At 42.4% G+C, this 21853-nt stretch overlaps 1 protein-coding gene across 2 annotated transcripts in view; it reads right to left on the bottom strand.

Annotated features, from left to right (window-relative positions):
- Positions 1-6212: 6212 nt before the first annotated feature.
- wnt7bb (wingless-type MMTV integration site family, member 7Bb) overlaps positions 6213-21853 on the bottom strand; it is a 31804-nt gene continuing 16163 nt past the window's right edge. For both annotated transcript variants that reach the window (XM_084555092.1, XM_084555091.1), the window contains exons 3-4: positions 14638-14909; positions 6213-10980 (exon numbers count right to left, since the gene is read on the bottom strand). In XM_084555092.1, coding sequence (XP_084411218.1) covers positions 10501-10980; positions 14638-14909 — 752 coding nt within the window. In that variant the 3' untranslated portion in view covers positions 6213-10500. The remainder of the gene's footprint in view (positions 10981-14637; positions 14910-21853) is intronic.

Genomic DNA, 21853 nt, shown 5'->3' on the forward strand with positions numbered 1-21853 from the left:
AAGACAAATGGTAAGGTAGTATGTTTAGCATTGCTTTTAGTACACACTTCTTGTTGCGAACAGACATCACAAGAGGATGTCTTATTTCTGTAAAAGATGCCCTGATCCATTTTCTTTCTCTATTGCCAATATCGATACCTTTTCTCCAGCTATGGAAATTTAGAAAGTGAAGGGCAGTGGTTCCTTCACTGCCTCTATCCTCTCCTCTGCTCAGCTCAGCTCAGCTTGACTTTGATATGTGACTCTTCCATACTATGTCCTGACATTGTGGGTATCCAGCTCTGCCATCGTGGGGCCTCTAAAGTACCAAGTGTTGAGTTTGCAGATACTTTGCTTATGCATGTAGCCTCTAATCTGCAAGATTTACTGTGTACCTAATCCCACCCCTGTAATTAACAAACTTCCTAATAACTCACCTCATACATTTATAACATTTACTATCCCCACATATCTGCACACAACAGGACCTATTGAGGAGTCAGCTTCAAACTGAAAACATGAGGACGTTGCCATAGTGACAGTCATCACTCAAACCAACTCTGCGTCAAGCTGTGTTCACTATTCTTCTGCCAGATCTGAAGATCTTACTGAGGGAACCTTGAGTAGCATATTTTAGGAAAGAAAAAAGAAGGGATGTGACCCAAGAACAGGATTACTGTGGGTCACAAATCACAGTTTGTTTAGCTGTGAAGTTACTTAGCCAGCTTATTAAAGATTGATCAAAGAAAGCTGAATACACATGTAAAAGGAGCTCAGACATCTTCTGCCCAAAGTAGCCCAAAGTCCAGGTCATCCACGCTGCTGCTGTGTTTCCCCCAAGCAGTCATGGACCCCGACAACCACAATACGTCAACCAGCAGTCCGAGGCAGGATTTGGGGTCAGCTCTCTGCCCATGGCTTAGCGCAGCAGCACAAGTGTCTGGTCAGACCAGCTAGTCAGGCACCACACCCTGCCAACAACCACCGTCTGACAGCTGCTTTTGCCCCAACAACCTGTGCGCATGGGAAAAGTCCACAGAGTGCCAAGCAGACAGTGTGGACATGACAAGACAGGACTGGCCTGAGTGTCTGCATGCCCCATCACTGCAGCTCCACGTGGAGCAGGCAATGTTTTTTAATGGTCCGAGTGATGAGAGGTGTAACTGCAGGTTGCAGGCCAGCAAACTGGCAGGAGTTTCAAATGGATTTTACTGCTGCTCCAAGACCTAATGGCACTTCCCATTGAGGTCTAATGCGTTTATGTATTTGTGGATCACATTTTACTGCAATTCAGCTCAATAAAAGAGAAAAATATAAGGGTAGGAGTTTTCTTTGGAAGGAGGATATGCAGGTCCATATGTAGAAACCATGATACTCAGAATAAGAAACATATTAATTTTTCCTCTGCTTTCGGCCCAAGCCCGCTAATTGATAGAACATATCCTAAAACTGGTAAGGTGATCTTAAACTGAACATTCGGAGCAGCCATTCTTTCAGACCACATTTCTGTTGTGAATGGCTAATCAAAATCATCAGTGAGCAAAATTCAAAGTAAAGAATTTATTTTGCTAATCTTTCACAGCATTAAACAAAATGTGAGAACACAAATAATATGAGATTATTAAGTGAGAACATAAATTTGATTTGTTGTGTTTACAGAGCTCAAAGCGGAGGATCTGATTGACATCACACAATGAACCCTTTTGCTCCTTCATCCTCTTTCGAGATTTATAACACATATGGCACTTCAAAACAAATCTCGCACAAGTTGATTGATTAAAAAAAAAAAAAAAAAAAGTTGTTCACAGAATGACTTGAAAAGATCATTCAAATGAACTGCAAACAATTAGAAACACCAAGTCATGGCTTTAAGCAAAACTTGTACCCTTTTTCTAAGAAGCTCCTTTGAAAATTGTTTGTGGTAGCACACAGCTCTCTGCATCCAAGAAGAACACTGAGTTGTTTTGGTGCCAGTGTGGCTTCGCTTAACAGGTTGATTCCTGCACTGCAAAAGAAAATTATTACTCACATTGCTGACAGAAACTGCCTAATGGAACATGCTTCAGATGTACTGATTATGCACTATGCAATACTACAGACAAAATCTCGGAAAACAAAAAATCAACAACTCGTCTTTCTGTATATCCACAGATATATCCTAAGCTCAGCTAACTGGCAGAGAAGAAGGATCTTCCCATTCAAGCCGGCATCCTAAAATATTAGAATAACTCCTTTGCTGGTTTGACAGAGAGGTTGACCAAGTGGACAGAGGTCGTTTAATGAAATGTGCATGTTATCTTCTGCATTCTTCTCGACAGATTGTGTTTCTAGATCTGCTCCCAGCTAACTTTGGTGGGGTACTAAAGAAGCAGAGGAGTTTGGAAGAGGACTGTCAGTGCCAGAGCCTTGCCTTAAACAAAGACATGTGTTACCAAAGGGATGTCAGCCTGCTCACTACCAAGCACTGTGTAACCCAATCCCCCCACAGTTCCATTCACTGAAGGGGGTTCTTAGGAAGAAAGGGTTAAGTATGTTGATCAAAGACTCAAAGATGGACCAAAGGACTTCCCTAGATCATCAGTGTGACCTTGGTGCATCCATCAGCCATTTGGACGTCGGGACTGCGGCAAGGCAAGGCCCAGTTGGTGTGGAGGCAGTGTACGGGGTGGCTGGGGGGGATGACAGTCTTAGGGAGCTGGGGTGCTGCTTATGGGCCCGTGTGGTGGATGGGGAGCTGGTGAGGGGAGACGAGAGCCACAGAGACAAGAAAAAGAGGGGAAAAACTTGGAGGAGCGTTCCTGGATTATAGCCCCAACCAGCCTTTAACTTCTCCCAAACCACACGGAGCTGGTGTCCAATGCCCTACATATCCAGAAGCATGTACACCAGCCCACTTCCAGCCCGTGACACAGATGGAGATAGAAATATACAAGCGCTGGGCAACCAGTTTCTCTGATGTTGCTTTCTCTGTGGTGCGCTCTGCTGACAGGCTGAGTTAGCCACCAACTCTTTGAGCTGAAGATGGACAGGTTCACTTGTGTTGAGCAAACTTTGTCAGCATGCTGCTCGTCATTACCTGCCAGTAATGCTTAGAATGAGCAGCACTTGTTGGGTTTGACACAGCTGAAAAAGCCATTAAATGTAGTAAGATGATTTGTTTGAACAACAGGCCCCAGTGTTGTTCCGGTGACCTTCCATCCCCATGGAAAAGCAATGGATTCATCAGAACTTTCCACGTACATGACCCACATCATGGAACCCCTTCACCTCCACGACTGCACTTTCCACAGGCTAGACAGGGAAGGATGATACACTGGCACTGGCTGTGTGCTGGGGTTGGCTATTCCGCTGGAACGGAATCTAAAGTGTCACTATTTAGTGGAGAAGGAACAGTCGTCGACTTGTTGCTGGTGGTACAACTTGCTGACTTACCTTAGCAGACAAATTCAACTCTGTGAGCGAAGTGAAGCCTCTTAAGGTGTGCACAATATTTCAAGTTTTTTTTTCTTCTAGTTTTAGACAACATCTCATGCTGTGCAAGTTAACAAAAACTAAAAAGGCCCAAATTTTTACAAACGGCAGCTGTGGAGTGTCGAGTTCTGTGGTCTCAGCTGTGGAGCATATTGATGTTGTTTTATCAGAGCGGATCATTCAGAGTGCAGCTTTTGGAGTTCTGAGTTTCTACGGTTTGGACTGACTTTGTTGTAATCTTATTCACTTTCAATTTATTATGTGCAGCATTAAAATGAAGTGCCAAGTTCAATTTACTAAAATAAAATGTAAACATGGTTTAGGAAGATTAAGTGTTGATCACTTAGCTGTTTAAACTCGTGCTGTGTCCTTGGAAATGTTGTACCTCAATAAATGTTTAAAGTAACCAGCCATGGTAATGAATTACTACTGTTACTTTTTATGTCATCATCTTTGTGAAATTAGTAACATGCTTCTTCTAGACTGTTTTTCTTCTGCATTGTCTCACAGAGGGTGAGGGGAGAAGTTCAGAGGAAAGGGCCCTCAAGGGTCTTGTCGTTTTTCCTTAGGTGGAGTCTGCTTTTAGAACCCCAACCTCACTTCACGAAAACAAAACATTAGGAGAAAAATAACCTCAAGGAGAAGTCGCGGCCTAGCCAACCACTGGACACAGAGCAGCACAAAGCGCGTGTGGGCTGTCCTCGAACTCCTCTCACTAAATGTGTCCACATAGAAACCCACTTCCCATGGGGATGTGTCTGGCTTCTCACACGCAGACACGTTCTCACACACCCAAACCTAAGGAAGCGGCGTGCAGACAGGAGCGTGAGGTGAGCAAATAAACGTGCCCTTTGAATCTACAGAATGAGCTGTGCACGCGCCAGGAACGCATGCATACGCAGCAGCGCCTGGGGTTAGACCCATCCCAGCGTCTCAGACTGCTGATGCTGTCCTTACTGTAGCTGTGAGGCCTGAGGGCGTCACCGCATAAGTATTAACCTCGCTCATATTTTACAAGCACGGCTTTCTGCACCCCGTCCAACATAAACAGGTGTGCACGCCAAATTGGGCGTCATTACTCCCCAGGCTAATGTCTTGTCCGCTTATATACTGTACATATACTTAACATTTGCTATCTATGAATCAAAAGTTATTCCTTTACTGGACTTTTTCGAATGTGCTCAGCCAGAGCCATGAGTAGGAGAGGAGCTCATAGGTGTTTGGTCAGAGGATTCAAATCAATCTTTACCGCATCTTGCCTAATTCTTTCACTTACCGTCTAATCACCATGCACAAAGTGTACTTTCAAGTTGTTTGTTTCTGGTCTGTTTATTGTGCCACTGAAGCTATCTTTTGTATGTGTGGAACAGACACGCTGTATTTCAAAAAGAAAGAAAGAAAGAAAGAAACCTCAGGCACACATCTGATACAAAGACCCATGCAGGTCAGCACGGTTGCAGATGGATGGAGGCAGTCAGGTAGCGTTCACAGTCCTCAGCCTGGGGTCTTGACGATCCCCACTTTGCCTTGTGGTCTATGATGTCACACAGGGTTTTGCCTTTGAATTGGCCATGTGTTCCTCACCACTAATATCAAACAGATGATGAAAAACCTCCAAATGACGGTCTTTCACTAAGACAAGCAGTCAAAACAAAGTTATAGGAACACAGAAAAACACCACTCCAAGCGATCACATGACAAAAAAGACTATGCGTTCTTAATTGCTGCAGGCTGTTCTGCGGGCAGGGTTAAACTATATTGTGTGCTCCTCTGCTTTGTTGAAAATTTAATTTTAAACCTGCCTTATCATGGCACAAAGCCTGGCTGAAGGGCTGCTAAGAGATCTTTTCACCACAGTAGTACTTCCATGATTTTGAATTACCTTAACCAAAGCTCTCACATCCTGGAATAACAAACAAGACTTAAAGGATTGCCCGAGAATAATCCGTCATCCATGGGACTGTTAAACATCCCTTCCCTCAGCTGAGGAGCAGTCTGTAATTGAAGCGCAGCGTCTGGATGAAGACAACAATCCTTCTCACTCCGTGTCTGGCTAATCTCAAGAGTCAGCTCAGTAGACCTCTGACTCCTTGATTTTTAATTTCATTCCTTCATTTGAGTAATTTATTTTTTTGCCACCCTTTCTTCTGTCTCCCCCCCATTCTCGCAGATGTGTCTTATCTTGGAGAGGCCAAGCTTCTGATCTGAACGGTCTTGCCAAAGTTACAAATTACAAGCGGAGGCAGAACACTGGAGCTAATTCAAAGGAATTTGGGAGGGCTTGTCACTTCACAAAAGAGGGAAGAAAAACCAGAATAAAAATGACTTTGTTTACTATCTAGTCTGGGTGCCATCAATTGGTGTACTTTAGACTTGCTCATAAACATCTATACTGCTTTGTATGCCTTTGGCTAAGGTCCATTTAATTACCTAGACAGCTTTTATAAATCCTCTTTACGGCATATTGACCTGTTCTGATCTGTTTTATTGGTTCAAATCATTTTAAGTTTTTAGATGATCGAAATGAAAACTGGCCGTCTTGTGTCTCCTTCACATCCTCCTTGGAGTCACTGGAAGTCTCCTTAAGATCTAAAAGCACGTCATGTCTTTCCAGTTAACTCTAAATAGTCAGACATATGATAAATTTGCATAAAGTTAATTCAGGGTCTTGGCATATGTAAACTTCATCATTGCCAGTGGTTATTTTACCTTCTCTTTCCCTCTAACTGGGCCCTGAATTGGAAAAGTGGGTGCGTCGCAGTGTGAATTAGACCAGAAGCATTAGCTTGCAGAAAATATCCCAATGAGATAATGATCCTGACACCCAAACAATAGCTGCTTTAGAAGAAGGCACACACGGCAGACTCTGTTTTTCTATCTCATATTTTTAATGACAAAATGTTTGTCAGAAACAAATGGATTTATTTTTCTCAATCCAGGGCATAATATGGGGAGCTTATGTGGTTCCGGTCCCCTGGGCTTCAGACAACTAACAAAACACATCTTACTTATGCTCTGCTGCCCGTCTACAATGCTTTTCACATACAGGAGGACGAGTGTGAGCGTCCAGCAAATGAAGTAGCTTGGCTCTCTTTCACAGAAACACTTCATAGAAGGAGTTGGAGGAAAGCCCCGACACCGATGATGTTCAAAATGAATTACATCGGGTCAGGTTTTTGCAGTTTTACCATTTGATTTTCTGTCATCTGCAACATCAACAACAAATATCAATAGAAAAACTATGAGGTGCTAACTTTGAAAGCCTGATGGATTGGAAATGACAAGTTAACTATCATCAAATTATACTTAAGCTGAGTTCGCTTTTACTATAGTTTTTTGCTGCACCCAGTGCCCAACTTGCTTCAACAGCTGCTCCTACTTATATAGTGTACCCACTCTTTCTCCAAACCACTCTCAATTAGCTCCTCTCCTAAATAACCACTCTTTTCACTTGCAGTTTCCGGCTACACATGCACCTCCTTTCATCAAGCCATCCCATCCATCTCAAAAACACCCTCACAAAAGAACTACACTCTTGTTTGTGTGTCTAAAAACAAGAGGCACACTGAGCCACTTCCTATTCACATCGGGTCATTTGCATGAAGGTCCTCTTCCCATTTAGTGACTCCGAGCAGCTCTGCCAGCGCAGAAAGCACGAGGGGGCTTGAGTTTTGAGGCAGTTGTCTTTATATCCTGCGTATCGAATCCTCATTCAGCTTATCCTTGACACGAACTCCACCATATAGGCTTTCATCTGCCTTTCAAACCGTAACAGAAAATGAACATGCAAAGAGTTGAGGTAAAGGTTTCTGTGGGTGTCCCTGTGACCACCCAAGCAAAAAAGCCCAACTTAATCTAAAAAAATAAAACAACCACAAAACACTGCTCTTCATCCTTCAACAAAACCCAATTCTGACTTCATGAATAATGAAATTCTACACCGTTAGTGGAGTTTTACTTTTATTTTTGTATGTATTCTGCTAAACCTGTTACTTGTATGTATTCTGCTAACCCTGTTGTTATGTCCTTCTCTTTTTTTTCTGCTTCACAGACGGAGAGAAGAAGCTCCTTTTCCTTCTTTGAGACGCAAGTGTCTCATGTTCCATGCGTGCCACAATCAAGACAGAAGACCACAGCATATTACGAACATGTGCTGTGTACAAAATAACGTCACACTGCTTGATTTATTTATTTTTGATTTTTAATGATTTATGCTTCCTAATGCGTTTGCCAGTTACTATATTCAGGGTGGTTGGAATGTTTGAATAACAGGCTTCTATATAAAGTTTGGCTTCCAACCTGGACACACACAATGAACAGATTTAATGCATGTGTTTTTCTTCGAAGGGAGAAAATTTATGAAAATAATAGCTCTGGATGTTTGCTGGAGCAGCCGATATGGGCAACTGAGCTCTGAGCGGGAACGTTCTTGTACCAACAGGCGTCGAGCAATAAAACGAAGAATGTGGATTCCTCACTCAGGGCTCATGGAGAAGCTTTCTTGTAGAATTTGTCAATAAATCAAAGACACATCAGCTTTTCATGTGTGGAAATGTATTTGCATCCTTATCAGAGGAAACATGATTTTTTTTTTTTAAATGCCTCCAGCTTGACTTATTTAATCTATTTTAGAAGAAAATACATGTCAGAATTAAAATATATACTAGATATTTTATATTAATAAGTTACTTAACTGTGGAAAAAATGCACATGAATTTACATGACAGCTGTATTCGGTCCATGTCAGTTGCACCTCAACTGAAATAAAATAAATAGAGATGCAAATACTACATACTCAATGGCACTAATCATGCGAAGTGCAAGACTAGCATACATCAGAGTCTAAGACGTGTGGTTATTGATGTGCAAAAGTTATTCTACATTCTAATCCTATAAATTAGTATGTAAACCAAAAGATAAACTGGCCTATACAGTCTGTAAACCTCACATGACTTGAATATTGTAAATTAAAGCTGAATAGAAGGCAAAAGCATTAATATGCCAACAAATAAAAAGTGGTTATAACTTAAAGTGCCACAAAGTTCTTAGCCAAAAATGAACTGTTCCCCTTATCGGATAGAAAAACAACTTTACGTAATGTTCTTATTCCCTTTCTTTACTGTTAGATGAGTCTGGAGCCAGAGGCAGGAGGCAGTAAGCTTAGCTTGGTATAAAGGATGAAACAGCTTCCTTGACTTTCTCTAAATAAGAAAATAAAAAAATAAAAAACAAACAAAAAAAAAACATATCAAGCAATACTTCTAAAGCGGAACTATGAACACAGCTCACTTCTGCAAAATCATATATGAGATACAGGTTGAAAAAGCAATAATTTATGGTCTTAAGGGGAGTTAAACACCCTGACAACACCAGGGCACGTTGACTTTTTCTGTCTTGTTGTTGACTTTCTGTGTATTTTGTTAGTATAGTTACAGAACCTCACATTTATAGTTTTCTTTCCGATTAATTATAAAAATATTTTACTTACCAAGTGTGACATGGGAATGCTGACTCATTTAAAAACGAGGGGAAACAGAGACAAGTATTTTTTGTGCCTTTACCAACAAAGTGGTTTGGATCAAGTGTCTAAATATTGGACTGTTTTACAACCTTTTTCAACTTTTTGACTTTTTTCCCCATTCAGTTTTATCAAATAACTTATTGTCAGTAAGATCTAAGTTGTGCTAATCTGGAAGTACCCTTTACTTTAGTGGCAGAAGAATATGCAAATGTAAATCGTCAGACCCAAGTTAAACTTTAATGTCTTGATTGCTAGCTAATCAGAATAACCCTTATCCTTGAGGCAGGCTGCCGACTCAACGTCAGCTCATATTCTAACATTAAATTATCAAACTGAGTCGAATGGGAGTTTATTTAGTGCTAATGACTTGTATCTGGATAGAAAATGTAGGTGTAGCACTTGACAACACATCCAGCACAGTTTTAATGTTCATGTTTAATGAATTGAGGAAGGATCTCTGCAGTTAAATGTGTTTCCTTGCTACTGTTGCTTAAATTGCAAAGTCATCCAAATAGATGTTACTGCTCAGGGGAAAAGGATTGCAAACACACTATGCTACAATAACATAGAACCAAAGTGTCTGAATGTGAAACCGTACACCATAATGATGTATTTTGTTGTCAACACACCAGTAGCAATGCAATTTCTTTCTTGTTTGAAGGAAAGAATTAGGTGTTTTAGGGATCGGGAATTGGGACATCTTCTAATAGACACACATCTTCAGTCAGAGTTTCTAAAAAGTATTTTCTTTACACTTAGTACAAAAAAAGACATCTCTACCCGTTAGTGCTTCGTTTTAAGATACTATTACATAAATAGACAATTTATTTTCAGTGTTCAGAACAAACAGTTCCAGTGTGACTGGAAAACTAACATACTCCACCATATTCCAGTTGGCAGCAGAGGGTTTAACAGAGTTCTCCACTCAGATTTTGGCGCGCCCCATCGCACCATACTTACAAAATGTTCTTCATTTCTACAGACTTCCAACATAAGCCCCAGTCAGTCTGGGGGGGAGGGGGAGGGGGAGGGGCATTCATGTCAAGATTCACTTAGGCTCCCCTTTTAGTGAAAATACGACAAAACCCATAACAGTTTTTAATCAAAGACTCGACCGTCACCTCTCATTTTGATCATCTCCCATGTTACTTTGAGTTCCTCTCCATGCAAGTCTCTTGTGAAGTGAGCAATTACAAATCCAAGAGTGCAAAGCACAGTTCCCACAGAGGGCCATTCTCTACCTGTAGTCCCAACTTCACTGTGGATACATCAGTACACGAGAACAATCCCTATGTGACAGTAAAGTTCTGGGGTATTACCTACTGATATTTAGCATTTACTTTCTGAAAAGCAATAAGATAGATTCTGCTGTGCAAAACGATGCCGTGAAGAGCTGATAGTGTAAATTCCTTTTCTTTATTTCAAAATCGCTCACTGGTCGAAGACACGCTTTTGTCTCGCTCTCTCAGGTCTTCCTCATTCGGCTAGTCCTTGGCGCCTCACTTCCTGGCACTGAGTCACTTGTGTCCTTATTTGCAGGTAAACACCTCCGTCCTCTCGCTGCACGTGTTGCACTTGACGAAGCAGCACCATTGGAACTTACAATTGCACTGCCACACTTTGGTGTACTGGTGTGTATTGTAGCCCCGGCCGCAGCACATAAGGTCACAGCCGTCTGTATGTGGCGAGGTGCGGTTGCACAGGCGTCCCTGTGTGCCCACGCTCCCTGTAGCCGCGTCCTCCTCGCAGTAGTTGGGTGACCTCTCAATATAAACGAGGTCCGTCTCCATGGGCTTGCGGTAGCCCTGAGTCTGCTTCACCTTGAGGTGGGTGGGCTGGCGCAGTCGGCTAGCCCGGACTACCTCCACGTGCACGGCTTCGTTGTACTTGTCCTTGAGTACGTAGCCAATCTCGCGGAACTTTGGAAGTGTAGTCCAACATGTCTTGGTGGTGCAGGAGCCAGAGACGCCATGGCACTTGCACTCCAGCTTCATTCTTTCTTCTAAAACCTGGAGAAAGATTCAAACAGCAAATGAGTTGTTGAACTGTGGCTGAACTTCCAATCTCAATAAAACTGAAGACCAAGGATAGACCCTTGCAGATTTCTTATGTTCTATGCACCTCCATTTTGCTGGGATGAAGACAGTAACATCCACACGATCTGCATGGCTAGACTGAATTAGACGAGGGCAAGAAAATACAGAAAGTTTCATCTGCTGACATGCAATCAGCCACCCAACACAGACCTTTAAACATCTGCCAACTTTTTTTTTGTTTGTCTTACCATTGCAAAAATAACATATTAGGCAAAGCTCACTCACATTAAAAAGCATATTCGCATTACCCATCTACCCTTTTTACTGCACACTTAGGAGTAGTGCTTTTTGAAGTTTTATTCTAGCTTCAGGAAGATTGTGGCTGTGTCTTAATCACATTTACTTTGAGTAATATGTCGAAACTACAATGCATTCTTTTTGTTATTTTTTTTGCATCTGTGCTGATACTTCTCGTAAGGGTTGATTGTGCTGATGACTTTACCGCCGCAGGCACTTCAATTTGACGGTCAAACATGACCAATCTGGCTTCGAGAGCTGATCTCTGTGAAGCAGACAAATCCAAGCATATCTGAACTTTCCATCGTGGATGGCACGCAGCTGCATGTCCTGGAGGAGGGAAAATTGTACTTACTGGTAATATCCCATCCTGTAATTTTGTCTACCTTCCCCAAACCACATCAGTGATAGAGAAAAATAAACACGGATCTCATACAGCTATCAATCATCTTGGGAAATCTGAACCCAGATTATTGTATCATTAAATGTGTTGCACATGCAGTTTAAAACCAACAAAATGGTGTGATAAATGAAAAAAAGATGGCGATATGTTAATATGACAATGTACATCTTTTAGTTATTCCTCTCCATAGACTTCGGCCTAATATTGTGTTTTTGAGTTTATCTCCAACATAAGGCAGAGGGCGGAAAGTAATTTCTTTGCTCCTTTCCTGGTCCATATGGTAAATATTGCATGCTGTCGTCAGTATTTAAGTGTTGATCCTTTGCCCCATGAGACGAAAAGAACCTCAAAATAAAAAAAATGAAAAAACGCACCCTCTTGAGTTTCTGGTGAAATGTTGTCAAAGGCGAAAGAACAGAGAAAAGTGAGGGGTATAGTTTGAATGGGTCCTATTAACACATCTCTCATAGTCCTGACATGACTCCCAATTAAAACGCCGGACTTGCTTGAACGAAGCTCATCTCTTTGTTGTCTGCTGTGCAGCTTTTTCCTGGCAACGTGCCTTTCCAGCAGCACAAGTCATCACTTCTATCCGACACTTATGAAACATACACAAGTGACATTCAGTATCTCTGTCTGCCTTGTCTATGCACTCGTGCGGTCACAGTTTCCCAACTTCAGGACATTTGATTGAAAAAACATGCGTTCCCGCCACTACATAAAAGCCAGGGTCAGCTGTCAGTCTTACCTCGGATGTTGATTCAGAAGGAGGATTTCCAAAAATGCACAGCACAAAAACCACAAAGGAATGCATGGCATAAGGAGTCTGACAGATGCATGGAAACATTTACTTAAACTGTGTCCATCAAAGCCTCTGATCTGTTACTGATTAGTCCAATATGACCAGACTCCCGTCCAAAGATGGCCACCCCCTATGCTAGATTTGAGGGATGTGGTGATTTGCAGGGGTGTTCTTTTACAGTCGGTTTAGTCACAGGATCTAATCTACTAATTAGAGTCTTCTGTTTTAATGACAGCTCTTATCTGTGGTCAGAAAACAAAACCTCAGATGGATCCCATTCGAGGCACAGTTTCTTTCTTGATCAGAATAAGGATCCCTTTTACCAGCTCATTTGCCTTGAATATATTGATGTTCACGCTTTTTAATACAATTCTTGTGGTGTACAATGCAAGGGGCAAACGTACACGGGCACTATTTTTACAATAAAGATGTGTTTTGCATTAAGGCAACAGTATACTCTGATTAAATAAGTAACAAAGGCCCCATGTACACTACATTTAAAGTGTCTCATATCTTGATAAATTCCAGACGCAACGTAATACACTTCAATTTATGCTCAGCCACATATATGCGTCTCTTTTGTAATATCCCAGATGGCCAGATTGGATCTGTCTTGGATCTCTTGGGTTTCAAGCAAATCAACAGTTCAGTCCAGATGGTAATGCACCTCATGATGTATGCACAACAATTAACAGTAATCTGTAAAGAAACACAAACACCCTTTGACTTTGAGTGAGACTAACGCCTCAGACTGTCATGAATTCTTCTTAGATACTGTACATGTACACTAAAACATAGAGCTTTTTTTGTATCTAATAGCTGCCCAATCCACCCGAGACTCATGAAATGTGTGCACTGTCAAATAAACCGAGAGAAACTTTCAGAGCTTCAGAGCTCTGCATCCTTATTAAGCTCCCACAGTCTAACATCGATTTCGGCTGTCCGCCTACCTCATCAAAAAGGAATCTGTCTTGAGCACATCCCTCTTCGAATCCGAGTTTCCGAGCTCCAGAGTGAGAACAACAAAAGCGCCAACTCCAACCCTGACAGTCCAACATGCCAGCACCCTGGCATGCAGCATAGGCCCTATCAGTCTGCTGTGTTAACACCGGCATTGTCGGCCTGCTTTCACACCCTGAATAGACGCAGTCAAATGGCAGTGACATGTTTTGGTATTGTGCAGACAACTGCAATAATATCCTGTTCCTGACTTTACACTTCATAATTCCATGAAAGGAACTGGAAGGGGGAATGGAAGGGGGAATGGCAGTCCTCCATCTGGTAAACACTGGCCAGGCTCCATTTTCCCAGTGGACACCATACACCCAAGTTATTAATTAGATCCATTTGTCGACATAACATCATCTCTTCTCTTTTATTTACCTCTCTCTTCTTTCCTTCATGACTGTTCTGAGAAGACTAATAGCAGTCAAGTATGTCTATAATGCAGTTTGCCAACACGCTCTCTCAGAAATAAAAGACTCCCACTTAGAATGGAAAGAAATGCCAATAATTGGCAAAGAAAAACAAGCTGCTGAAAGGCTAACTGGGTTATCAATCAATCAGCCGCTTGATCAGTCACAGCTCTCTGTTGCACGACTGTGTGACTTTAGCTCTTTATCTGGGACTGTTTGCTCGTTTTCATAGGAACACATCGACACACCCATCCCTGCATCCATGTATGCACACGCACGTTAGTCATGAGTCGATTAATTTCAGATCATTTGTCATCGGTGGCTCGTTTGAATGATAAATCTGCTTTATGACTAATTGGGATTGAATTTTTGTTTGGGGTGTCATTCATATTAAGCATGATAAAGCTACACTCACCCAAGAAACATAATGTTAACTGTGGCGACTGCAAAGAAGTTGGGACACAGGAAAACAAAGAGTTTAACACGAATATAAAAGAACTTTGAGTTGAAAACTAAATTTAGTGCACCTGAAATAATGAAAAAAAAAAAAAACATGACAGAGTAAAAATGCACAGTAGGTGTGATGAAACACGAAAAGGTCAATTTCAAGTTGGAGATAAGTTCAACTACATTTCATGCTCTATCTGACACTGCATTTGCAGGGTCTGTCCCCTGACAACGTTATAAAAAGCTCATCTGGCAAGCCTGTTTACCTTTCTGCCTGCCTCATTGTTATGCAAGTTCATCAGGCGACGAGGAGTCTTTTTAATTTCACGGGCATCCACAAAGCGCCGCGAGAACTCGATGCCGTACTTGATGTCAGCCGAGCAGCCTCCCCACTTCCAGCCTTCTTCCTGATTGTAATACCCCTGCTTCTCCCGGTCGCAGCCGCACTGGCTCAGGTTGCCCTGGCTGCATGCTGCTGTGATGGCGTGGGCCACCCCCGCCGCCGTGATGGCGTAGGTGAAAGCTGCTTCCCGACTGCCTGAAAGAGAGAAAAGATATTGGTTTTAGAAATACTGGAATAAAATGAAAGATAAAGTCATATAATCTTCATATAGCAAAATACAAAACAGGATACGTTACTCCGCACGAGCATCTGTATACATACATGTATTGCACATCCTAAACCCAGATATTTGTAGTTAAGTCCGGCAAAGCAAACATTCAGCATACCACTCCAGTTACAATATTTTACGGCGCATAAAATTCTATCTTTATTAGGCGCACAGACATCTCATCATCCTGATAAGCCACCGATTTTCCTGCCCTCCCCAAAACAGATTCACTCCTGCACCTTGGTAGAAATGTGGTCACATTTCCAAACCACAACGTCCTTGGGCCCGGCCTGCGAGAGTGCAGTGTTGGAATTCCAGTGTGGGGAAAGCTGGCCTAGGTGCTGTCCAAAGTGCTGAATTCCTCTGCAGGAGCACCTTGTACTGCTGCCCACAGACTGCACATAGCTGGGGTCTGCAGGTTTTGCTGCTTCGCTCTCACTGAACACTAACAAGGAAGGAAACACTCTGGGGTGCATATAACTGATGGCGCCAGGACTGCGCAAAATAAGACGAGCAGCTAAACCTGCATGGGATTGATGTTAGTCGTTTGTTGTACTTGTGTACTTCAGTGGTCTAAATCCGGCGAAAGCTTGCATTATTCTGTAGGTGCTGATAAAATTTGCTGACTGCTTATGCAAATGGATAAATTGTAAAATGCACTGTCATGAATCAAACACAAGTCAGTGTTAGGAAACCAGGTTTTCACAGAATATATTACACTCACCAATAAACCTTAAATACATTCAAACAATTACGTTATGTGGACATAAATCTGTGCCACAACTGTCGGTTACATACATTGTTTATTGATTAAGCATTGCCGTTTTTTCCAGAGCCTTCACATTGTTTGGCTTGCCAGCCAACAACCCAAAGTCCAAAGATATTAAAATGGAATAAATACAAAATTAACAAAGGATGCAAACCCCCAGACTATGAGGGTGGAATCAGCAAATGTTTGACATCCATTCCAGAATACACAAACTAAATCATACATTTACGTATTGAAATTGTTGTTTGGTTTTCTTCTGATGACAGAATCATTGCGGCATGATTATTCTTGCCTTGAGTGTTTTTCATATAACAGTTCACTAAAATATCAGTGATATATTTGAGAATAAAAGGGAGCCAAAGGGCTGGGGGAAACATTTAGCCAAAAGGACGATGGCCGTTATCATGCCATACATTTCCTTCCACTCCTCTCCTGTCCTCCTAATGGCTACAGAGGGATCTGACTTAAAAGGCATCTCCTGTTCTGAAGGCTGTAGGTTATTATAACCCTGGTCTCCCTTCAAGTGGCAGTAATCTGGAAGGGGCCGAGCGTCAGAAACAAGGCAGACCGCAGAGCGTTTGAAGGGGCCTTTTGGGCTTTAGAGAGGAATGTTTTCTAAGTCTTTTGATGTGTGTTGTGTAATGTACTCAGTTGCAATTATTGGAATCACTCTAGGTAAAATGTTGTTGTTTTTTTTGTTGTTGTTTTTTCTGAACTTCAGTGAGCCAAAAGTTCCTTGATGGTTTATCATTTCTTCAATCGGTTTCAGAAGAACAGCCTAGAAGCTCTATTTGTTGTTGGTGGTGTTAGTCCCTTCTGCTCTGGTATATATTGTGACTTGATATCAATAATGCAAAAGATTTGTCAGTGAAGAGTAAAGTATAAATCATGGATTCTTTGTCTCAAACATCTGCACAGAATATAGAAGAATGACGATAAATTATTATTAGTGTTGAATATGATCGCGTTAAATAATACACTTTGCCCCTAATATGCTCAAACACACAAGATGTTATCACTAGATTAAAGTAAATATACGCAGTGCAAATGAGAGCTGAAACCATTTAGAATTTAGTAAAACATTAAAATAAATAAACTGACAGATACCCTGGGCGTTTAGTAGCCACAATAAATAAAGTGTCAGATATTGCAGACATACCTACAGTCAACCAAAATGAGAAACTGCCGCAGACGTTTGCAGACGAATCAGTGATAAAGTGAAAATTCGAAGGAAACCAAACATAAAATGCTTCAGACATAACAAAATGCAGAATGGTCTATGTTACGTTGCATGAAAATCAATACACTTTCAGTAATTTCAAATATTTTAAATGTAAAATATTTGCTTATTTTACCTCATTTATAAGCCTATAGAGTTCATTCAGACTGAACCAAGGCTGCAAGTGTTAGCTGCAGCCCTTATGTACTCATTTTATGCAACCTTTTTGTTTCAAAAAGCAATTTACTTTATGTACTGCCAAATATACTTCATAAATGCAGCCATTTGCAGCAGTTTCCATTTCATTTCCTCTCCTCTCTTCAGAGGGACTTTTTACACCTCTTATTCTAGTCTCAAGGGCATTTTCTGAACTCTCAGAGACGTTTTCACCCAAAGCCACTGTTAATTTCCTATCCTGGCACTGGTACTGTGTAGCTAATACCACGGCCACAGGTTTGCCCGGTGGGGACTGACTCACAACCACTTGCCTCTTTGGTTAGCAGCAGAGCTGTGCCCCACCAGCTTGCGGTAACATTCTGCTGCCCCCACCTCACACACATGCACAAACCTAGCTGCGCAACTGCAACGTATGCGCATTCACGCGCACACGCAGACACTCCGCCACATCATAAAAATACACTACACACTGCCCTCCACCCTCACACACATACGCTGTTAAAAACACATTTGCACTTACACGCACAAACAGAGCGTCGCTGTAATGTTTAAAACAGGATAAAGGCAGTTTCCAGAGAAAGGGTGGTTCCCCGGGCCATAGATGCGTGCCCATTTCTGGGCCCATTGAGTTGTGCTGTTCATGGGGAAAATGATGATGATGGGGCTTGTACTGGTTGTCACCCCCTGGTGGGTCTGGCACTGCCAAAACTCTGTCCGGCCATAATGGAAGCCAATTACACAAGCCATGGAACTGTGGCAATCAAGCCCCTCTTTTTTCTTTGTGCAATGGACCAAAGAAGACACTGGAAATCTGAATTTTTTTAGCACTTAAATATCCATGTGTATGGAGCATTTAATCTCTCTCATGTCCATCCATGTCTACATCAAAAACACCCAAAAAATTCTAAGTTATTCACTCCAAAGAAATGTTAAGCTGCAACCACATTAAAATGAAACGTCTGGTTAAAATGTAAGAATGTTAAACACATAAGGAATAGAATATCCAATTGTACCCCAAAATGGTACAAATATTCTGAACTAGACAAATATCCTACTATAACATCAACCTGGAAACTTATAATTTAACAGCAGTGCTCAGTTGTGCAGTTTCTGTGTGTACAAAATCATTGTACTCCCGTGTCCTTAAATGCATGTCTTGTCTTTCAGACATGTAGGTGAGGAAATTCGGTGGAGGAAAGGCACCCATAACAGCAGCAAGAAGCCCTAAAGAGGCTGGCCCCAGAGTACTGACAGCCCTCCAGGAGGAACCACCCTGGGATAGCCTCGCTAGCTGCCAGTGGAAAATTGGACTGACCAGAAAAACCTCAATGAACTTGGAAACATCCAGGAAAGAAGAATGGGGGAATATTAAACCAGATGTCTAATGGAGTTTAGTGGCAAGTGTCTGCTACACCGGCCAAGAAAGTAGACATGAAGAAGATCAGCTTCACTTCACTCAGAACAGATACAGGAGCTCATAAAAAAGGATTAAATATCCTGTTACATTCTCTGTGTTGGGAGCTAAAACAAGACATGTACTGAAGCCTACTGACTCAGTATGCTTTGGCCTTCACATTACCTGACCACATTACTTTGGACACGGGCCCCTGCTGCGATGCCCGTCTTGTCTTTTGACCATCGAGCTGGGACGCAAAAAGAAATTTCTGGATGTAGTGGCTCGCCGCTAAAACGGCAATCTGTGTTTAGAGACGGAGGCAGGCGCGCCGCTAGCCAAAATTCACATGACACAGCACGGGAGATTTACAACCGACAATACTATACGGGCACTGCTGGTGTAGCGCAGGATAGCTGATGTAGTAACACTGCCGCTGACCTCAACAGACCCCGCTTTCTTCACAGATCACAGGCCATGGTTAGGCCATGTTGCTGACAGGAGAGGAAAGGGAAAAGATATACTGAGGAGACTTGGACAGACTACTGGCTGTGGAGGCCACTGCTCCGTCCAAAAACAAGCTCAAGGTCAGTTCTGTTGTGTGCCTGCGCCATGATGAGACAAAAGGCTGAAATATATGGAGAAATCAGCTTTCTAGCGGAAGAAAAAAACAACCTCACGACAGTTTAAACTTCACTTTCTCGATGCCACTACTTGCATTGATTTGTTACTATTGTGACTAAGATGACTATATTATATATATTAATCTTTTATTTTGGTTTTACTTTTAGTTGTAGTGACAGCCATGTCTGCATACTCTACTACATAAAACTTTCTGATAATTCAGGTTGCACTAGCACACAGGAAAGTGTGCAGCCTAGGGAGGTGCAGTGAAGCCTGCAAACACAGATGCAAGAGAATAGGACTTAATTATTGCAAAGGTGAGGGGGGGCAGATATAGTGAGAGGATAGGAGAAGACATTCAGGAAAAGGGCTGAAGAGAAGTAGTTCAGGCTGGAATACTTGTGGGGGTCTTGCCAAACAACAGGAAAACACACACACGCACAACACTCACCCTCACACACACACACACACACACACACACATACAGAGTCCGGCAGAGTCCAGCAGTGAAGCTGAATTGCCTCTCCGCACAAGCCAAGCCTGTTGGTGGTGAAGCAGTGAAGGGGAAAGCTTTTTAAAGTCCCGTCATCCCGTCAGACATGCACTCACAACCCGGGGACACGGGAGGTTTGGATTGCGTAAGAAAGGGCATCTCAGCAACGCAGCAATACTCCTGAGTTTCATATCCATTAAACACTGGAACATCCTGTCACAGACAAATGGCACCACAGTGAACAAAGGGAAAAGTGTCACCTGCTGGTGGCCAGGAGTTCTTACACTCGACTGTGATGCTGACTGATTGCACACTGCAAAACGGGACACTCTCAAAACACACCTTCGAGGAAGTTACCAGACATGTCTATGTGGAGATGGAGATAACCGGAGTTCTGTTTCTGGAGTCATCTACGTACTTTAAGCAAAACCTCTTGGAAGTTTTCCTACTTTTTTTCCCCTTGAACTTCCACTATACAAACAAAATCAATATACTAATGCCAAGAAAGTCTCATTTGTGAAAGCAAAAGCATTATACAGTGAATGCAAACTATGAAACACGCCACCAAAAAAAAAAAAAAGAGTGAACCAAATGGAAATATGATTGGAAGCACAAGTTAATGTACACATTAAAAATGTTATTTTATGACATAAAGTTATGACACCAAAAATACTGAAAATGAGCTCTAACCAAAGCCGTGTCGGTGCAGGAACTTTGTCTCCAGGGCCCCATGGAAGGGGAAGAAAGCTGAAGGAAAACCCCTAGCTTTGTATACCAATCACTGAACTGCCTAATGCGCTCTCTACTACTGTTTTCCGTTCCGCTTTATGTACCGTTGCTATGAACATATGCTCCCAGCAAATTATAGACAAAGTTGTGGTCCGTGAGGTTTGCAGCTCGAGGAATTAGCACAGCCGTGTTCCTGTACAATAAAATAATATTGTTTTACCAGAACTAGGCTTCGCATTCTCAGAGAACTCACATCATGGAGCTGGGGAAGTGACACGCTTTGGCACGGCGGCTCGCTGTAGGGTCCCAAGTTTGATTCGTATAATAAGGAGGGCTTTAAGCGGCAAAGCTAAAACAATTATGAGAGTATTTAACGTTGCCGGTACAGTATTAGAAGCTGAGAATTTAAGTAAGCTGCCTCCCAGGCACAGAAAATTGTGCTGGCAGAAAACATTTTAAAAGCATCCTTCTTTTTCTTCTCTGATCTCCCTGAGGTGGAGATAAAGCTTTCTGACTGAATACCTTGACTTGCTAAAACAAGCACAAATCCTTCTACCCACCCTTTCATCCTAATAATGAGACCGAATCAGGACCTCACCTGCTCAGATCTAGAAATGTAGGCCTCTGTGTGCTGTACAAGGTAATCATCAAGTTCAAGTGAGGACAGTGTCGAGGATTTTCCTCAGTTTATGTCCCATCTGACTTCATTTCATCTTCAATCAAAACATATTTACTGAGATATAATGTATATCAATCCCCCATCACAATATTTAAGACACCATTATCGTCATCACTATAATCAGCAAGTCAAATATGGCACTGATGACATGTCTGCTTTCTCATTACAGAAGAAACCGCCATTTCCCCATCTCTTGATATTCATCGCTCCCTCAGATAAAGCCCCAGGCCTCTTAACATCCTCCTACAAGCGTCTATTTGCCTCAACTCTCTCCATGTTCTCACCTAAGTGGGCCAGTAGCGCTGTGATTGTTGGCACATGTAAGTGTCCAGTGCCGGCCCTGCATGTAGAGAATACAGTGATCGGCCTGGGATTGTGCGGAACAAAGCACACTGTGAGATTACAGTTGATCCTCTCGCATCCTGTTTCCTCCTGCGTCTAGCGGCACTGGCAGACACAGACAGACGCAGATCCCACCGATAACACCGTGCTGCAGGGAGGGGAGGGGCTGGACAACACGTTACATAGACATGCACACACACCCCGAGGCCCGAGGGCCAGAGCCCAGGACGACCCCGGGCCAAGTCAGCAGACAGACAGACAGTGGGTGGGCAGGAGAGAGAGTGAGAGAGGGGTGAGGGAAAGGAGAGGGACCCCAGCTTCCCGACACACCCACACAGTCTGAGGCAGAGACAGAGCTGATGAATGAACAAGCAAAGGGGCCTGGCAATGATAGTGCTGTTTGGTTGCGTAGGACGGGAGGCCCCACCCTAGATACCGGCACATGT

This window comes from Chelon labrosus (assembly GCF_963514085.1).
Source record: "Chelon labrosus genome assembly, chromosome: 11".
NCBI classification, from domain to species: Eukaryota; Metazoa; Chordata; class Actinopteri; order Mugiliformes; family Mugilidae; genus Chelon; species Chelon labrosus.